Below are 19377 nucleotides of genomic sequence, written 5' to 3'. Positions count from 1 at the left end.
TTTGTTTATGTGATGATTTATGGGTTTTATCACTTTTTCTTTGGTAACTTGCACCATACAGTCAAAGTTGATATGACCAGTGGCGCTGTGTTTCTACCACTATGACCTGGAGTTATTACTTTATTTGGAGAGTTTGGAGGATTATTGTGTTAATTCTGCCACTGCAGTGTTCTGAATGTGCATCAAACTGGGTGTTGAAATTACTTAATATGAATGTTTGTACAACAGGACTTATGAATCCACTCCTAGCCTTCATTTGGCACAAAAACCAGAATGTAAAGAAGCAAAAAACCAAACCAAACATTGTTCTGGTTACATAACAAACACTGATACAAACAGTTCTCGTTAGTAGGTAGTTTCCAGTGGACATCTGAGACTAAAGGCCCAGGTGAGCAACCTGGTGATGGGGCAAAGAGGTAGACTTGTATTCAAGACCGCCTAAACCAAGACAAAGACAATACCAAGACCAGAGGGTATCGAGACCAAGACAAGACCAAGACAGACCGAGTCAAGACCAAGACAAAGTTGAGATGAGACCGAGACCGAGACAAAAATGTCTTTAAACTGCAGCCAGATGCTGCTTCGTTTACAGGTGTCAGGCATATTTATGTGTTTTTGCGATGCACTCCTCTTCACCGCTGTCTACTGTCTCACTCACTTACTGAGAGGACAGGCTCACGCTCCACTTGACTGTCGCGTCTCTCACCCTCTCTGTTTTTCACACAATGATATTATCCCATATCCTCGCATGCGGTTGGCCACAATATGGAGGGATTGGAGCATAGCTGAGCCACTGTGTGAGAGCTGAGCAGCCAAAGGAAATTAAGTGAGGAGCCGGCTCTCGCTCAATGGGAGTCGATTCTTCTGATTCACTACAAAGCACTCTCTAAGCACGGCTCTTAGAGCTGATGTTTTTGCGCACGACACATTATCGAACGTTACGTTGTGTGTCGTGGATACTGTTGACTCTAAATCTCCCGACCACTAAGACCGAGACAGCGAGACCAAGACAAGACCAAGACCATGTAAAAGTGGTCTCAAGACCAAGACCATGTAAAAGTGGTCTCAAGACCAAGACCGGTCTTGGTCTTGAGACATCCAACTCTACAAAGAAAAACACCACCTACGTCAGGAAGAGGTCAAAGCAGGTGTGGCCAAGCAGGAAATGAGCAGAGCAGTGGGACTTTAGGACCAAGGAGAACAGATGTTTTGGCTAACCTGGTAAACTTCAATCGTCTTGAGAAAGAGACACCTTTCTGCCCCTTTGCTCTGGAAGCTGCTCCTTGGAATATCACATATCATAACTTGGACTGGGGGAAATAGAAGTTCTTCTACAAAATGTTTACCTCAGCACAATCCATGTGAATAAGTTAACAATGCTTTTAAATAACTTAAACAGAGTAAAATACTGATCCACTGGAATCACACTGAAACTAAAAAAATAATTAACTTTCAAACTGCTAAACTTTAATCAGATTAAGAGTTAAATATATTTATATTGTCTTTATCATTTTTTTTTTGTACAAATGAAGAATAACGAAAACTGATTTTCCTGCATTTCCCAACTCAGCAGAACAAAGTGATGAACCGTTCTCCTGCTGATACTGTATAAGCAACCTAACAATAATGACAATATCTGCATTTTAACTCAGTTACTGTATTAATTTAACTGTTAAGTCAATATTTCATTTGGACCATTTTTATATAATCTATAATGAAGGATCACATTTTACATGACAGTGTTCACTTGTAGGACCTAAGGAATAAATAAAAATCCACAGGATTTTATTGAAGTTGGTTTTGCTGGCTTTTCTTCCCAAGAGATACGTTTTTATTTACATTGATACTGATTAAACATGACTAAATTTTACTAAAAGAAACGTTTTCTCTAAACAGTTTATCAATGTGTAGCTAGGAATACAATCAAAATGTGTGATTAGGAGACAACAACCTGTGTTACATATGTAACTAACCAGAGGACAAAATGTGCAGACAGAATGTTTAATCTTATTCTAAGTTTATAAATGAACAACATTTTTCAGATTTATCATTAGACTTCAGACATGACACAACTGTAAAGATCACATCTGGTAGTAAATTTCTCAGTAATAAAACACAACAATTTTTATTTATTATGTGATGTTATTCAAAGCAGAGAATTTAAAACACGGCATAGTGAATTCATTTAGAAAAGGCACTCTCAATAAATGAAAGAAAAACTTATCAGCCTTGTTTCTTTCCCATTATTTCTTCTTCCACACAGGTATAGAGGTCTGTCTGGGGGCAGCAATGCAACTGGTCAAACATTCGCCAGAGTTTTTCAGACACACAAAACAAAATGTCACATTACATCGAGGGCAATCAACTGATGGGCAAGCCATCGTGCTGTGCTCCAACAGCAAACCACAGGTAGGACAGGCACGGACAGAGGGACAAACAAGGACTCCAGAATCAAACTCATCGTCATCCTCATACTCTGACTCAAACTCATCGTCATACCCATGAAATGTGATATCTGGGCATTTCTTTAGTGTTTCTAGTGATGGGTTGCAGCAGCCACGATTTCCACAGCGGTCCTTCCGAGGCCGCGCACCCTTCCACTCCCTCAAACACTGCCAGCAGAATTCAAACAGCCGTCCTTTTACTGCTGTGCACACTTTACAGAGGACATTCAAATCTGACCCATTCTCTCTCGTCACAGCGAATCCACATCCAGGACACTACATGGAGACAGAGGTGGGGCAACATTTTATAAATAGCAAAATGTCTATTAAGTCTAAATTCACAGTATATAATAACATGTTGATGAAACACTTACCAACTTAGTAGTAAGTGTCTGCCTGGCAGCATTGAATTCCATGGTTTTTTGGAAGTACTCCATTTCTTCAGGGGTCAGAAGAGCCATTTTACAAACCTCTGCAAAAGTCCACTCAGCACTACAACCAGACCCACCACACACAAACCTGCTTCTACCCTTTATTAAAATATGGAGAGGTGAGAGAATGATTAGACTCACATGTCGGAAACAAAACACCAAACAAGTTGATGAGTTTTTTCAAGAAGTTACATTATTAAGAAATATTTCATCATACATCAGAAATGTCCATCTATATGTACAAATATTTGATGAAACACAGAGTTTTGTTTCTATATGTTGTCTGAAAGTCATTTATGCTCTTTACGTTAGAGAAACACTGAAATTATCGCAGCTGTAACAGAACAGGTGGAATTCAAAGCTACACTGAAGCCTCACTGATGTATTACAGGTTTCAGTGCAGAGGCAATTTAACTTAAATCATTTAAATGCTACAAGTTACAATAGAGAAGACGGAAGCTGAACATTTCTGACTGTTTTATTTATTTCCTTGCGAGCACAGCAGGTTTCTGCTGAGAGAAGTTCATGAATTTACAGCACTTCAACGCTCTGTGTGTTGATTTCAGTTAGCGTAGCTTCTTTCTGTCTCCGCTACATGGCAGTAAGCGTTACAGTCACACCAATAAAAAACAATGATGTATTGGCCACTGTTTTCATTATTCTTTATTTATTCACGTAGATGTAACATAGTCAAGTTAAGAATCAACGCAACCCTGCCGGATGCTGTTTTTATTTGTTTGCTTGTGTATTTTAACAAAGCCAACCTTCAGTGGCCTACCTGGTCCAACAACCTGCGACACCAGTTGGTGAGAGAGGTCGGGGTCACAGCGTGACCACAGGACATCTTAGCTCTGCGAGATATGAAGCCTTCATACAAAACTGAGAACAATCACACAGAAGTAAAAAAATCAATGTCACACACGAATAAATGCGCATGCATTCTTTTTTACTCTGGTTAGTGTGAAAACACATAAAACTATTTTTTTAAATTCTTTTCATTATTTATATTTTAGATTTGAATTGGTTCGATGTCACTTTGAAAAGTGCCCACATGATACTTACAGTCCAAATCATCCTCTCCATCTACAAATGTAAGTGTGGGGTCGTGAGGGTTGTAACACTTCTCCTGTTTTGTTGGCACGCTTGAAGGCGTCACACTGAGAAACAACAACAAACAAATCAGAATGAACACTTCCAGTTGGACTTCAAAGTAGAATACTTTTCCTAGAGGCAGATACTTCTTTTTAACATGACGTTTGTGATCAGCGGCTTTGTGTTTCCCAATTGCCAGTCTTGGCAGCCGGGGATCACTCCGCTCCTGGCCGACGCCCGGCACACAATGCACCCGACCCCTATGGCGCCTCCTGCAGGTGGTGGGCCTGCGGGAGGATGGGCCCATGTCACCTTTTCGGGCTGTGCCCGGCCAGGCCCCATGGACTAAGGCCCGGCCACCAGACGCTCGCCCTCGGGCACCCTCCCCGGGCCTGGCTCCAGGGCGGGGCCCCGGTAACCCTATCCCGGGCAGGGTAAACTGTTCCCTTGATGTTTTGTTCATGAGGGTCTTCTAAATCGCTCTTTGTCTGGTCCCTCACCCAGGACCAATTTGCCATGGGAGACCCTACCAGGGGGCAAAAGCTACATGTGTTTTGTGGACTTGGAGAAGGCATTCGACCGAGTCCCTCAGGGTGTCCTGTGGGAGGTGCTGCGGGAGTATGGGGTGTCTGGCCCATTGCTACGGGCCATTCGATCCCTATACAACCGTTGCAAGAGCTTGGTTCGCACTGCCGGCAATAAGTCGGACTCGTTCCTGGTGGGTGATGGGCTCCGCCAGGGCTGCCCTTTGTCACCAGTTCTGTTCATAATTTTTATGGACAGGATTTCTAGGCGCAGCCAAGTGGCGGAGGGCTTTCACTTCGGTGGCCTCAGAAGCTCATCTCTGCTTTTCGCGGATGATGTGGTTCTATTGGCTTCATCAGGTGAAGGCCTCCAACTTGCACTGGAACGGTTCGCAGCCGAGTGTGAAGCAGCGGGAATGAGGATCAGCACCTCCAAATCTGAGGCCATGGTTCTCAGCCGGAAAAGGGTGGAGTGCCGACTCCGGGTCGGGGATGAGTTCCTGCCCCAGGTGGAGGAATTCAAGTATCTCGGGGTCTTGTTCGCGAGTGATGGGAGAAGGGAGCTGGAGATCGACAGACGGATTTGTGCTGTGGCTGCAGTGATGCGGACGCTGCACCGGTCCGTCGTTGTGAAGAGGGAGCTGAGTGTAAAAGCGAAGCTCTCAATTTACCGGTCGATCTACGTCCGGATACAAGTGGCGGAAATGAGCTTCCTCCGAAGGGTGGCTGGCCTCTCCCTTAGAGATGGAGTGAGAAGTTCAGCCATCCGGGAGGGGCTCAGAGTAGAGCCGCTGCTCCTCCACATTGAAAGGAGCCAGCTGAGGTGGTTCGGCCATCTGACAAGGATGCCTCCTGGGTGAGGTCTTCCGGGCATGTCCCACCGGGAGGAGGCCCCAGGGCAGCCTTACCTTACTCAGGTAATTGTTATTTTATATATTATGCTGTATGTTGTTCAATACATTTCTATGCAAAACAAGAGAAATTTCAATACACAGCAGTATATTCACAATTGAAACCAGATATTTACATACACTTTAGGGAAGTGTTTTTACTGTTAAACATCAATTTAGAGTAAACAGAATAAAGAGAGAGATGTCTATTTTTGTATCACTGTCATCAAATTTAGGAGTACATATACACTGAGTTTATTTTTAATTAATAAGAAAACTGCAGACGATTCCATTCTGAGCTTAAGAAGCTTCTGATTTAGGAGTAAAGTCCACGTGAGTAAATTGGTGGCACACCTGTGGACGCATATAAGGCAAAACACAGAGCCCGTTTCTTTGACATGGGAAAATCAAGAGATAACAACCAAAACTGATTTGATTTTTTACAATTAAAAAAGTGTTTGTGTTTTTATCTGGAGAGTATGTAAAAATCTGGTTTATGATAAGTTGATGATAAGCCCAACAAGGCTAAATAGTTAAATAAACTTTTCTGAATCCAAATAGTGGACTTTGGTAGAATTAAAAAAATAACTGTAGTACAGGTCTATAATGATTTTCAGTGCGACTATTATCTAGTTTTTATTCTAGTTCTTTCTTGGATAAGTCCTAAGTAGTCCTGATTTTGAACTGTTGTAGTCCTGTTTTAATTCCAGATCAGTTCTGGGTCTGGTTGAATTGGGGTTTAGTCCTCGTGCCTTGATACAGCCCTGATTTTGTTCTGCCTTGCTGCCTAATTAAAAAAGATATATGGTGAAAAGGTAGAAAAAGTAGATATATAAGTACACATATGTCATGCATGTGTGATATTCTTTTTCTTATATGAAGTTATTCTATTTCGAACAAAACTCAAAACACAGCCTAATAAATCTTCAACTTCACAGCATGTTTATCAGTAGTTTCTACCGCCCCCCTCCCCCATGCTTTGAGTCTCTGGCTCCGCTGTGACACTGAACGATCACATCGCGCAGTTTACAACAATATCAAAAAAAGCTCGTGGAATCAGAGCAACAGGTGCACGCAGTGTTACCTGTGCTGCGGAACCGGGTATGGGGCCATCGTCGCTCTGTACGCGGGAAACTCTGGATACAGGCGATAGACATGTGGCACGCTGATGAACGGAGCAACACCTAAATCTGGGTAAGGCACACCTGTGGTCCGGTTGAACATCTGGCTTGGATTTTACTGTCACTGCGTTCTGTCTCTGGTTACGGAAGAATATCCTGCGATGGACTGAGAGTTGCTTTTGCCTGCGCTGAATGTAGGCAGCGATGCTCCTCCCTCTCTCTATTCGCGCGTGCGCGCCTATGTGTGTTTCAGGCTCTCACCTCTGAGAAGAGCGAAGAAAAAGTCCTTACCAAACTGGTAAATGCAAGGCAAAAAGTAAAAACAATTACCTAAAGTCTGGGATATAAAACTTTTTGAGACTTTCATTAAGATTATTAAATCCTCCAGCCAGCATTAAAAGGTGTGATGTGGTAGAACCTTTGTGAACGATTATATGAAAATGAATTTAAAGACAGTAAATAGATGACACACTTTATTTAACTCTTGAAAAATCAAGATGGTGAATTCCCAGTCCTTCCCTTTCCCCCCTCCTTCCCTTCCCTTCCCTTCCCCCTTTTCCTGGGAAAACTGATTTCACCAGTTATCCTTTCAGCTGTTTGAAGAAACATTAAACACTAAACCTACCCTCTGCACACACCAGGGAATGCCCCTAAGATTTTTTGTGTTGATATTTTTTCCTTTCGATTTCAACCCAGCGGTTATGAGAAGTCACGTGACTACAGATTAGAATTCTTGATTATTTTATACACTTTTATTTCACATAATCCGTGTTAGTGCTACTGGGATTTGAGGTTTATTTATTTATTTTATAAATAAATCTGTTTGGGTTTGATTGCACTACTTTTGGGACCTTGCATCATGTAGCCAAAGTTGAGGAAAGTACCCGATCTACAGATCAGAGACTGGTTGGATAATCTGAGTTTGTGCATGGGCTTCATGTGTTGTTTTTGTCATTGTGGTGTTCTGAATATGCATCAAACTGGATGTTAAAATGTTTTAATTTTTATATGGTTATACAAAATGACTAATGAACATCAGATCAGATCAATACCATGTTTATATGTTTACAATGTTATTTCCTGGTTGAAAGGAAACAACGAATGGACAACCCCGCCCCTCAGGCGAAGTTAAACAAATTGGTAACACACCTTGCACAACTTGTTGCCTTCAGACTGATAACCTGAAAGGATCGCATCCTGACTTCCTAACAAAGTGATGTGTGCCGCCGCTGTATTGCCTGTGAGACCGATGAGGGGGGTGAAACGGCGCATGAACCAGCTGCCAGACGTGACCCTGAGCGACGTCAAGAGGGTGCTGAAAATCTGCGCAAACGAAGGTAAAAATATTAATTAATTAATTAATTAACTTAAAAAATGAAATTATCGGTTCTCAGTGAGCTTACATTCAATGTTTTAAAACATGTTTTGCATTTGCGTTTTTCTCTAGCGCATGAAATTTACACATACAGTTACTTGGACCTGTATAATATCAATATAACTGCTAACTGCTGCCGTCCACCTTTACTTTCAACAATAACTTCTGCTACTGTTCACTCTAAAGCGTGGAAGATAATATAGTTTTTTATAATGTCATTGTAGCTATATTTAGTCTGAAGGCTGCAAAGTAAAATCCGCTCTGACCCGTCTTATGTGTGTTTAGGATACACAAAGAATGATCAAGGAAAGTCACATGACCACGCCTCTGCACGACTGTCCAAATGTGGAATCAAGCCCAGTTCAGCTGTGCAGACGGTGAGGAAGGTTCATGGCGGGTGAAGGAGTCTATCATTAATTTGAGCTTTCTTCACATGTCACGTCTCCTTTCACTCTCAACACTAATTTAATACTACGTGGAAAAATGATTAATTTTGTGTAAATTTTTATCTTACATTTTTATCGTAACTTTATATTTGGGTATAAAAACATGAACTGACTCTGAAGTTGCTCATTGCATTTCAAAAATTGTTGCACTTAGAAAACCGGTGACATGTTTCTAAAAAAAGAAAATTGTGTTTTTGTTCTGTTGTTATGATATGTAATCTAAGAAATGTGTTAAGCGCTGTTTAACAAAGGTACTAACTGTCACCTCTCATAACCTTAAGATGGAGAACCTGGAAGGATTAAGGCTTCATCTCCTAGGAATGATTGAAATCATCATTATCTGTCCTGATGGTCAGAGGCATTCGATTTGGCTGCACAAGATACAGCTGGAAGCAATGATTGTGGGCTGTTTTAAAGGGGAAGTGCTGAAAAAGCTCTTCATCCTTGGTAGGTTACTTAAAAACTGAAAACAAATACATTAAAAAAATGTATTTATCACTACTAAGTGATTCTACATTCAAAAACTTGGTTTTGTATGTACCTTATTTTTAATTTTATTTAATTTTATTTTTTTATGTTATACGTATGGTCACTTAGACTAAAATTGCTTAGCTGCTAACTGCTACCAGTCACCTTTATTTTCAATCAAACTCTAATGCAGGGAAGATAATATGATTATTTATAACATATGTGCAGTTATGTTTAGTCTAAAGCTGCAACTGCAAAGTAAAACCCTCCCTATCTGTGTTAAGTTTTTCTAGATTACACTTTGGAAAATATCAAACTGCACTTTAATGGCAAGCCACTGGATGACAACTCTGCATCACTGGCCGATTGTGGAATCAAAGACGGCTCAGCTGTGCAGATGACGAGGAAAGTTGATGGAGGCTGAAGGAGTCAACAATAAATTCATCTGAATGCATCAAAGTTACAGGAAACACTGAACTATAAATACACATAAGTAACAAAATGCATGATTCTCATTGGTGTGACATCTGTGGTTTTCATTCTCCTTTGCACTTTCTTTACATTTTACGGTTTGTGTCATATCTATGCTTGACACTAATTAAATATTAATTGGAATAATTAATGATGAATTATTGTGTACATTTTTCATGTAAATTTCTATTTTTTTATAACAACAAGTTGGTGGACCTTCTGTGCTCACAGTCAGAGGGGTGTGTGTGTGTGTGTGTGTGTGTGTGTGTGTGTGTGTGTGTGTGTGTGTGTGTGTGTGTGTGACCTTAGATTATTACGTTTTTTGAAAGAAATCAAAATAAATCTAATGGTACTTAGAGCAAGATCCACAAAACAAATGCTGAAATAACAAGTGTATTTTCAGGTTCCCATTTTACACATTATCCTTTTCTGATGTAGATAAATAAAGCATATCAGCAAATGTTAATGTTCTGATCACTGATGCCTGAATGTTTGGTAGTTTCCACTTTTTCTGTCAGTGACAGCTTTTGAAATCATGTTTAATAAATTCTTTCTAAGCTGAGCTGAAAGGCATCATGATGATCATTGTTTATGTGTTTCAGTTATAATTAAACTTGTTGATGCACAAATGATTCTGGATTAAGTTTTTAAATTGATGTGTTTATTTTCTGCAGCATGTTTTGTTCTATTAGCAACCAAGCAATTAAGGTAATCCTCAGAATATGTTAAACGACTAAAATGTAAATATAGAAAAAAAGAAATAGAAATCTCGCTTTCTCCTGGTTTGCATTTTTTAACGTTGATAACAGAGAAGACTGTCTCAGAGGAGTCAGACAGTCATAGAGAAAATTAAATATAAAGGCTTCCAGTTTTCAACTTGAATTTTGAGAAAAATTTGTACTAGATTTTCTCTTCCTGTAAATACTTCTATCAACATTGGCACATTTGGACCGCATTTTTTGATAAAGTATTATGAAGGATCACATTTAATAAGATCATTTATCTATATGAGCTCCAATCAATAAGCAGGCAGGAAGAAAATAGGCCAAAGGTTTACATCAAATGAGGTGTTGCTAACTTGTTCACATGTATGCATCAAATTTGGCGATAAATGCTGTGTTTTATATTTACACACATACTAGTCTTTAATAGTCAGCAAAAGAAGATGCAACATTGGTTGCACATAACTCGAATTGTAAGATGTGCTGGGCATGTAATTTAGGTTTATATTGTTGGATTGTCATTTGTGCTTAGAAACACATACTCATATATGCTTAGAGGTATATAATCAATTGTATGTTGATAGAAGGTCTGATCCTTAGTAGTCTGCAAGCACTGCATTCTGGCATGGACACACATTCTTAGGTCATGAGAGAGGTCGTACCTTCTCTTTCTGATTTATACTATGGGAGGACACCTACTCTGTATCTGTTTAAGTATATGAGCCTTTTGTTTAGGTGGTCCGCTGTGTTCCTAGCACCGGAACCCTAGCTTTGGGGAGTCATTCGCAGAGTCATATTTTGACACACGCACACGCGTACTTACAAATACACAGAGGCAGGTACTCTTTGTTCACATGTATGCTTGTGTAAGATGTCATATGTTAATGAACCTATGCATATTCATGTACCACAGTAAAGAGCAGTGCCCCGGGGGAGCTAAATGAGAGGGACTGGGGTTCAAGCGGCAGGAGCAGCGCTCGTCTCGCTCTCTCTCTCCTGCACGAGATCACACACAGAGCTCTGGTGCGTCTTGCTTTTGCCATTGTAGCAGAATTGTCTCTGATTGTTCCAGGGATGGTGTTGTGCCCTAGACGACCCTATCAGTAATGACGATACCATGTAACAATAAGTCATTTTACTTGTTCTAAATGTGTGAAGAGAAAATGAGAAAATGATAGCAAAACTGCTTAAAACTTCTGGCACTCTACAACTCCCTGCCATGCTTATTTAATAGCCTTCATTCCAGGCCTACAAAATGGTTTCCTATGTTTATTATTGCAAAATAAATAAAGAAACCAGAAAAGCACCAAAGTGCCTGTCAATCTCTCGTTCCACTCCCCCATCATTAATGAACAAGTCCTTGAGATACTTGAAATCTTCCACTCAGGGCAGCAGCTCAATCCAGACCAGTGGTGCTGATGTGCACTCCACCCATTTCCAGCTGAGAACTGTGGTCTCACACTCGGAGGTGCTGATTCTCAGTCCAGCTTCTTCATGCTCAGCTCAAATACCTAAAAATAACTGAGATATGAAAAAGCTTGTTTTGAAAATTGAAGCTTTTGAGACCTCACAGTCCATGAAGTGAAGTGAAAATGAGTGGAAGGATCTTAAAAATACTGCAAATTCTTTAACTGATCAAACTGTGTAATCGGTTCATGACTCACATCGCAGTAAAGCCACGTTTGGCCGTTCATTACCTGCACAAACACTGAGAAGGAAAAAATGAATTTAGAAGATCTTGCCCTGCAACCAACAAACTGTAGAAATCAAACTTTTATTGATTTCATAGTGAAACAACATTATCTGTAGACAAATTTAAAGGTTCAGTTTTCCCAGAATTATCCACACTCTGTTCATTTGGATCCCAGCTGTTATCCTTCTCAGTTTTGAGCAGTAAACACAGATGCTGACATCTGCACACACCAGGGAACGTCCCCAAGATCGTTTTGTTTATTTTGTTTTTGCTACTTTCAGTTTCTCTCCAGCAGTTACAAGAAGTCATACGACTGCAGATCAGCACTTATAAATAAAAGTGTTAGTGCTGCTGAGAGTCCAGGTTTATTTATTTATGTAATGATTAATGGGGTTTATCCATTTATCTTTTGTAAACTTGCATGGTGTAGTCAAAGTTGATCTGACCAGTGGTGCTGTGTTTTTAGTGTTATGACCTGGATTTATTATTTTATTTGAAGCGTTTGGGGGATTATTGTGATATTGTGCCACTGCAATGTTCTGAATGTGCATCAAACTGGATGTTAAAATTATTTAATCTGAATGTTTGTACAACAGGACTTTTGAATCCACTCACAGCAACCATTTGGCACAACAACCAGGATGTAAAGAAACAAATAAACCAAATGAAACATTGTTCTGGTTACATAACAAACACTGGTGTGGGCAGTTTTTAGTTGTTGGGTGGTTTCCAGTGTTCATCTTAATTGAATTATGTTGTACAACAAGATTTACTTCTATACTCAGCTATGAGGCATTATGATGAGCATTGTTTACTTGTTTTACTTTTAGTTGAACTTTTTGGTTTACACATCATCTTGGGTTCCATGTTTATAACTTAATGTGTATTTTCTACAACTTTTGTTCTGCCGGAAACCATAGCAATGCAGGCACCATCTCAGCAGCTGCCCGCACACTACCTGTGCACCACGATCAGTTGCTGAAGGCAGTGGCTGAGAGCTCACCCTTATCTCACAGTCTCAGGCCTGCTTTTCTGAGGTGTGCATATATCATAAGCTGGATTTGGGGAAATAGAAGTTCTTCTTTAAAATGTTTACCTCGGTGCAATTAATGCTGTGATTTACATGTGAAGAAGTTAACAATGTTTCAAAATAATTTAAACAGAGTAAAAAATACCCTTGAATCACACTGAAACTAGAAATTTAAGTGGCTATTTTCCAAAGATCAAGATTAGGAAAACCTGGTGCAAAGAGGAACACAACCAATTTTAGGGAGAGGTTGAAGCAGACATGGACAAACACTAAATGAGTAGAGCAGTGTGGCTGTGAAAGCATGGACGTTTTGCCTTGCCTGATAAAGCTTTATGTCTGGGAAAAGGGCAAGACACCTTTCTGTTCCTTTGCTCTGGATGCAGTTTGGAATATCACATATCAGAACTTGGATTTGAGGAAATAGAAGATCTTCTGTGAAATGTTTTTAAATCATTTCAATAGAGTAAAACATATACTGATCCCCTGGAATTACACTGAAACTAGAAATTTAAGTTAACCTTCAAACAGCTAAACTTTACTCAGATTAAGAGTTAAAAACGTATATGTTGTCTATTATCAGATTTTTGGGGTACAAATAAAAAAACAGAATAAAAACAGGTTTTCCTCCATTCTCCTACTCAAACAGCACAAAGTGATGACGCCTTCTCCTGCTGACACTGTATGAGTAACCTAACAATAATGAAAATATCAGCATTTTAACTCAGTTACTGTATTTTCATTTCATTTGTACCACTAAAAAAAGAATGTACCATAAAGGATCACATTTTACATGACAGTGTTACACTTACAGGACCTAAGGAATAAAATGGCAGAAAGAAAGAAAAATACACAGGATTAAAAATGGTTTTGCAGTGTTTTCTTCCCAGAGATGCGTTTTTATTTACATTTCTATATTAACTTTTATTAAAAATAGCAAGGTTTTATTAAAAGAGAAGTTTGCTCGGAACAGTTTAGAGGAAACAAGAGCAGTCCTCACATACTTAGGAATACAAACAAAAATGTGTGTTAAGGAGATGACACGGGTTATATGTGTAACTAACCAGAGGACAGCATGTGCTTACACACAGTGTTTAAGTTTCTTTCCCATTATTTCTTGTGCCAAACAGGTATAGAGGTCTGTCTGGGGGCAAGAATGCACCCGGTTTTTGTACATTCAACAGGCTTCTTCAGACACACAAAGCAAAACCTCAAATTGCATCGAGGGCAAACAACCGATTTACAAAGTATCTTGCTGTGCTCCAACAGTAACCCACAAGTGGGACAGGCACGGACCGAGGGACACACACAGACACCATGATATGAATTTAATGTCATATCTGGGCATTTTTCTAATGTGTCTAGTGACGGGTTGCAGCAGCCATTGTTTTCACAGCGGTCTTTTCGAAGCCGTGCACCCTTCCATTCCTTCAAACACTGCCAGCAGAATTCAAACGGCCGTCCTTTTACTGCTGTGCACACTTTACAGAGGACATTCAAGTCTGATCCATTCTCTCTCGTCACAGAAGATCCACATCCAGGACACTACATCGAGACAGATGTGAGACATTTAATACCTGATGAAATGTCTAATTACAATTCTACATTTACAGTAAACATAATATTAAAATGAAACTCTTACCAACTTAGTAGCAATTGTCTGCCTGGCAACGTTGAATTCCATTGTTTTTTGAAAGTATGTCTTTTCTTGAGGGTCCAGAAGAGCCATTTTACAAACCTCTGCAAAAGTCCACTCAGCACCACAACCAGAACCACCACACACAAACCTGCTTTCACCCTTTATTAAATATGTAGAGGTGAGAGAATGATTAGACTCACATGTTGGAAACAAAACACCAAACAATTTGATGAGTTGTTTGTTTTCCCCTGTAAGTTAGATTAAAAATCATAAATAGTGAAATATTTCATAAAACATCAGAACTGTATTGCTATATGTGGCAATTATTTGATGAAACACACACATGATTATCACAGCTGTAACAGAAAAGCTGTAATTCAAAGCTTCACTGAAGCCTCGCAGAGGGCAGATCAGTCAGCCAGCATGCACAATCAACCATGTTGAAAAAGAAATGTGTGATCTATTAAAGGTTTAATTGCAGAGGCAATTTAACTTTAAAGGATTTAAATTCAACAACTTAAAACAGAGAAGACAGGAGCTGAAAAATTCTGTCCTTTTTATTTATTTCCATGATCAGGCAGCAGGATTCTGCTGAGATAATATAATTAATTTACAGTTAATTACAATTTGCTCTGTGTGTTGATTTAGGTCAGCGTAGCTTCTTTCTCTCTTTCTCTTTACATGACAGTAAAAGTCACAATCCAATTCATTACAAAAAATAACGATGATATAATTGCCACTGTTTTCAAATTTTCTTTATTTATTCACATTCATGTGACATTGTCCTGTTAAAAATCAATGCAACCCTGCCAACCCTTGTTATTCATTTATATATGTCTGCTTGTTTATTTTAACAAAGCCAACCTTCAGTGGCCTACCTGGTCCAACAACCTGCGACACCAGTTGGTGAGAGAGGTCGGGGTCACAGCGTGACCACAGGACATCTGAGCTCTGAGAGATTTGAAGCCTTCATACAAAACTGAGAACAATCACACACAAGCAAAAAAAAAAAAAAATCAATATCACAGGAATAAATGCCGATGCGTTTTGTTTTACCTTGGTTCATGTGAATGCAGGTAAAATTATTTTATTTTATTATTATCATAGTTGAATCTGTTCGATGCCACTTTGAAAAGTGCCCACGTGATACTTACAGTCCAAATCATCCTCTCCATCGACAAATTTAAGTGTTTTGTCATGAGGGTCGTAACACTTTTCCTGTTTTGTTGGCACGCTTGGTGGCGCCACACTGCCAAACAACAACAAACAGATCAGAATGAACACTTAACGGTTTCACTTCGAAAAAGAAAATCCACCTGAAGATAAAATAGTGTGTTCGCGGCAGTGTTGCGCAAATTTCGGATACGTGCACACGTTTTGTGTTTCTTCTTAATATAAACTTTTTGATCCGCGGCTTCGTGTTTCAGTAGCTACCACTGTGATGTCAGACTGTGACACTGAATGATCACATCGCGCAATTTGCAACAATAGAAGTCCAAACATAAGAATCGTTAGCAGTGAAATCAGACCAGCAGCTCGCACACACATCAGTCAGTAAACCACGCAGAGTGTTACCTGTGAGCCGGGGCCATCGTCGCTCTGTCTGGATACAGCCGAGAGACATCTGTCGCGGTGACGAACACCGGAGCAACACCTGACACTGGGTAACGTTTGGCGTATAAGGTGTCGAGCGTCTGACCCATGGTCGCTCTGTTAAAAATAATAGCAAAAAAAAAAAAAAAAAATCCGTAAAAATTCAGGTTGGTTGTTGTTAGGTTCGTTCTTGGACCGCAGTGCAACATATCATGACTCAAAGCTACAGATCCTTGAATCTGTCACTTCCTAAATACATCTCTCCACCCCTTAGTTTCACACTCCTCCGTCTCTTCCTCTCTCTTGTTGCTGGTGCTGCCGTAGATGGTGCAGAAGCTGCAGCCCTGCAGTTAACATGTCGGATCATTTAACAAAGTTTGGTGCATCTATTTTTTAAAATATTTTATTTAGCAGTTTTAGTGCAGAATATAAATAAAGAACTAACTAAAAAAAATATTCCACACAAAAAACAGACAAACATGTTGAGACATTAGAGACCTCAAAAAAGAAGAGAAGGTGCAGAAACCAAGGATATCCTTCCCAATAGTAGCCATAGTTAATGTGGGAACCCTCAGGTAAACAAATGAATTGGCAAATAACTTTACAGAAAAAGTTGTCATAAAATGTGTTGACATAAAATGTTCTTATAAATGCAGATCGATGTTACACTGGGCCAAAAAAGGCCCCCACATCGTCCCAAATTAGTTTTGAGTGCCAAGTTTATTTAGTCTGAGCTTTTCCAGTTGTTACACCCCGGCCTAGGCAACCGGGGTGCAACGCAGGAAAATAAAAATAAGGTAAAAACACACGAGAAAAAACTAATACGGGTTTCCACAAAAATCATCCCAAAACGAAAGTATCGACCACTATTTTCTTTAAAGCAAAATATGATATTTATTTACATCACAACACAAGGCGCCAAACTATTTACAACGGGGGGGAAGAAGATCGCGACCCTGACATACTGAAACACAAGGCTTAAATACATAGAAGGAGCAATCAGGGAATGGACCACAGGAGGGAAACACAGCTGGGGCAAATTAGAACTGACGAGACAAGGAAACGTAAACTGAACACACTAAGATAACACAGACTTTCAAAGTAAAGTAGGAAACACATAACAGTCACGCAAAAACAACACATTACCAACGCCAAATCGTCAATCCCGGAGGAGCACCTAGACACTCAAATCCACACACAATTACGGTCACAGTCGTAACACCCCCTTACCCAAGAATTAACATTAACCCCAAAATGTTTAATTCAAGGAGACAGTGCTCTAGACAGGGTGTCAGCCAATACGTTATCCTTCCCTTTCTTGTAACTGATCTCCAAGTTAAAATCTTGCAACAACAAGGACCAGCGCATAAGTCTTTGATTGGAGTTGCACATTTGGGAAAGGAACACCAGTGGGTTGTGTAAACACCTGCACAGGCAGCACACTTGACCCAGCATAGACCTAACATACCCCCCACCCAAAAAAACAAACATTTAAAACATACAACCCCAACGAAAAATGTTTGTTCCATGTCCAGCACCGGCCACCGTCCCGCAGGCGACGCTGATGACTGGACGGGTCCTCCAGTGGAAACGGAAAACCGGAGCGGGCCCTCGGACCCTCCAGCGAAGACAGACGAGCAGCTCACTAGCTGCAAAAACAGACACGCAGCCCACCAGCTGCACACACGGACACGCAGCCCACCAGCTGCAGAAGGCTGGAGCGGTCCCTCGGATCCTCCAGCGAAGGCGGATGAAGGCTGGAGCGGTCCCACGGACCCTCAAGCAGACGACGAAGGCTGAGGCGGTCCCTCGGATCCTCCAGCGAAGACAAACGAAGCTGATGAAGGCTGGAGCGGTCCCTCGGACACTCCAGCGAAGGCGGATGAAGGCTGGAGCGGTCCCACGGACCCTCCAGCAGACGACGAAGGCTGGAGCCGTCCCTCGGACCCTCCAGCGAAGGCGGATGAAGGCTGGAGCGGTCCCACGGACCCTCCAGCGACGACAAAGGCTGGGGCGGTCCCACGGACCCTCCCCCCAGCGAAGGCGGATGAAGGCAGACGAAGCTGATGGAGGCTGGAGCGGTCCCTCGGACCCCACAGTGATTGGACGAGCCCCCATATGTTACACCCCGGCCTAGGCAACCGGGGTGCAACGCAGGAAAATAAAAATAAGGTAAAAACACACGAGAAAAAACTAATACGGGTTTCCACAAAAATCATCCCAAAACGAAAGTATCGACCACTATTTTCTTTAAAGCAAAATATGATATTTATTTACATCACAACACAAGGCGCCAAACTATTTACAACGGGGGGGAAGAAGATCGCGACCCTGACATACTGAAACACAAGGCTTAAATACATAGAAGGAGCAATCAGGGAATGGACCACAGGAGGGAAACACAGCTGGGGCAAATTAGAACTGACGAGACAAGGAAACGTAAACTGAACACACTAAGATAACACAGACTTTCAAAGTAAAGTAGGAAACACATAACAGTCACGCAAAAACAACACATTACCAACGCCAAATCGTCAATCCCGGAGGAGCACCTAGACACTCAAATCCACACACAATTACGGTCACAGTCGTAACACAGTTGTAGAACAGACAGCATCTTGTTGAGCCAGTACTCCAAACCTGGTTGGGTAGTTGACTTCCAAGTCAGTAGGATGAGTTTCTTTGCCACCGCCATCCCAGGGTCCGCTGCCATCTGGAGATAGAGGGGCAGCTGACGTGACTCTGAGGACCATCCAAATATTGCCAGGTACTGTGTATATATATATATATATATATATATATATATATATATATATATATATATATATATATATATATATATATACACAGTACTTTTCCATATCAGGGAAAATCTGTGGGTTAAAAATACTGTTCTTGCTTTAACTGGTCTAATTGTGCAGCCAGTGCATGCCTCATATCACAGTAAAGCTGCTCATTATCTGCACAAATAAAGATATCAAATGTGAATTTAGAAGACTTTGGTCTTTGCAACAGCATACTCTGCTGCACAGAAGGTCATATCTCTTTGTAGAATCTTCTCATCTTGCCACTGTGCTGTGATTCTGGTTCTGTTATCTTCATCAAAAGATTTATTCTTGTTTGGGTTTTCCATTCACAGTCTCCTGTTTGCTGGCACGAGTGCTGTGGTGCTTTGCTCATGCTGCACCATGGTCATTCTGCCAAATTCCTTCCTCACTGCACACCTCCATCTGCATCACCCTCACTACTCTCTGTCAGCAGATTCCCAGTACCCTTGTCCCTCTCCTTCCCCTGTCCTTTCAGTTTTCTGGGATTGTTGCCAGTCGGTTCATTTGGATTTCACCTGCTATCCTTTCACCTGTTCGAATGACGAGTAAACACTGAAACTGCCTTCACACACACCAGGGAATGCCCCTAAGATTTTTATTTATTTATTCTTTA

The 19377-nt window shown here is 40.7% G+C and overlaps 3 protein-coding genes across 3 annotated transcripts; 1 reads left to right on the top strand and 2 right to left on the bottom strand.

Moving 5' to 3' along the window:
- Positions 1-1794: 1794 nt before the first annotated feature.
- Positions 1795-6711, bottom strand: LOC309703239 (uncharacterized protein). Its single transcript, XM_082527966.1, has 5 exons — positions 6466-6711; positions 3938-4032; positions 3654-3754; positions 2819-2974; positions 1795-2720 (listed from the first exon to the last, which is right to left on the bottom strand). Exons 1-5 carry the CDS (start codon positions 6603-6605, stop codon positions 2244-2246), a joined length of 969 nt encoding a protein of 322 aa, XP_082384092.1. The 5' UTR covers positions 6606-6711; the 3' UTR covers positions 1795-2243.
- Positions 6712-7609: 898 nt separating this feature from the next.
- LOC309703251 (uncharacterized protein) lies at positions 7610-9824 on the top strand. Its single transcript, XM_082527987.1, has 4 exons — positions 7610-7839; positions 8163-8254; positions 8605-8770; positions 9076-9824. The coding sequence occupies exons 1-4, from the start codon at positions 7719-7721 to the stop codon at positions 9213-9215; spliced, it is 519 nt and encodes a 172-aa protein (XP_082384113.1). The 5' UTR covers positions 7610-7718; the 3' UTR covers positions 9216-9824.
- A 3738-nt stretch (positions 9825-13562) lies between these two features.
- On the bottom strand, positions 13563-16242 carry LOC309703236 (uncharacterized protein). Its single transcript, XM_082527961.1, has 5 exons — positions 15919-16242; positions 15498-15592; positions 15222-15322; positions 14347-14502; positions 13563-14249 (listed from the first exon to the last, which is right to left on the bottom strand). Exons 1-5 carry the CDS (start codon positions 16143-16145, stop codon positions 13815-13817), a joined length of 1014 nt encoding a protein of 337 aa, XP_082384087.1. The 5' UTR covers positions 16146-16242; the 3' UTR covers positions 13563-13814.
- Between the last annotated feature and the right edge of the window lie 3135 nt (positions 16243-19377).

The sequence above is a fragment of the Aulonocara stuartgranti genome (assembly GCF_965226115.1).
Source record: "Aulonocara stuartgranti genome assembly, chromosome: 3".
NCBI lineage: Eukaryota > Metazoa > Chordata > Actinopteri > Cichliformes > Cichlidae > Aulonocara > Aulonocara stuartgranti.
Note: the sequence above shows the minus strand (reverse complement) of the source record. Positions and strands in the feature narration are given on the sequence as shown.

Bases quoted from the DNA above. Each gene is read 5' to 3' on its own strand.
- LOC309703239 (XM_082527966.1), bottom strand. From the start codon at position 6,605: ATGTTCAACCGGACCACAGGTGTGCCTTACCCAGATTTAGGTGTTGCT. The intron at 2,975-3,653 runs GTAGGCCACTGA...ATTTTAATAAAG, and splicing joins GTCGCAGGTTGTTGGACCAG to GGTAGAAGCAGGTTTGTGTG. The intron at 2,721-2,818 runs GTAAGTGTTTCA...GTCTCCATGTAG, and splicing joins AGACACTTACTACTAAGTTG to TGTCCTGGATGTGGATTCGC.
- LOC309703251 (XM_082527987.1), top strand. From the start codon at position 7,719: ATGTGTGCCGCCGCTGTATTGCCTGTGAGACCGATGAGGGGGGTGAAA. The intron at 7,840-8,162 runs GTAAAAATATTA...ATGTGTGTTTAG, and splicing joins GAAAATCTGCGCAAACGAAG to GATACACAAAGAATGATCAA. The intron at 8,255-8,604 runs GTGAGGAAGGTT...CATAACCTTAAG, and splicing joins CCAGTTCAGCTGTGCAGACG to ATGGAGAACCTGGAAGGATT.
- LOC309703236 (XM_082527961.1), bottom strand. From the start codon at position 16,145: ATGTTGCACTGCGGTCCAAGAACGAACCTAACAACAACCAACCTGAAT. The intron at 15,323-15,497 runs GTAAGTATCACG...GATTGTTCTCAG, and splicing joins TGGAGAGGATGATTTGGACT to TTTTGTATGAAGGCTTCAAA. The intron at 14,250-14,346 runs GTAAGAGTTTCA...GTCTCGATGTAG, and splicing joins AGACAATTGCTACTAAGTTG to TGTCCTGGATGTGGATCTTC.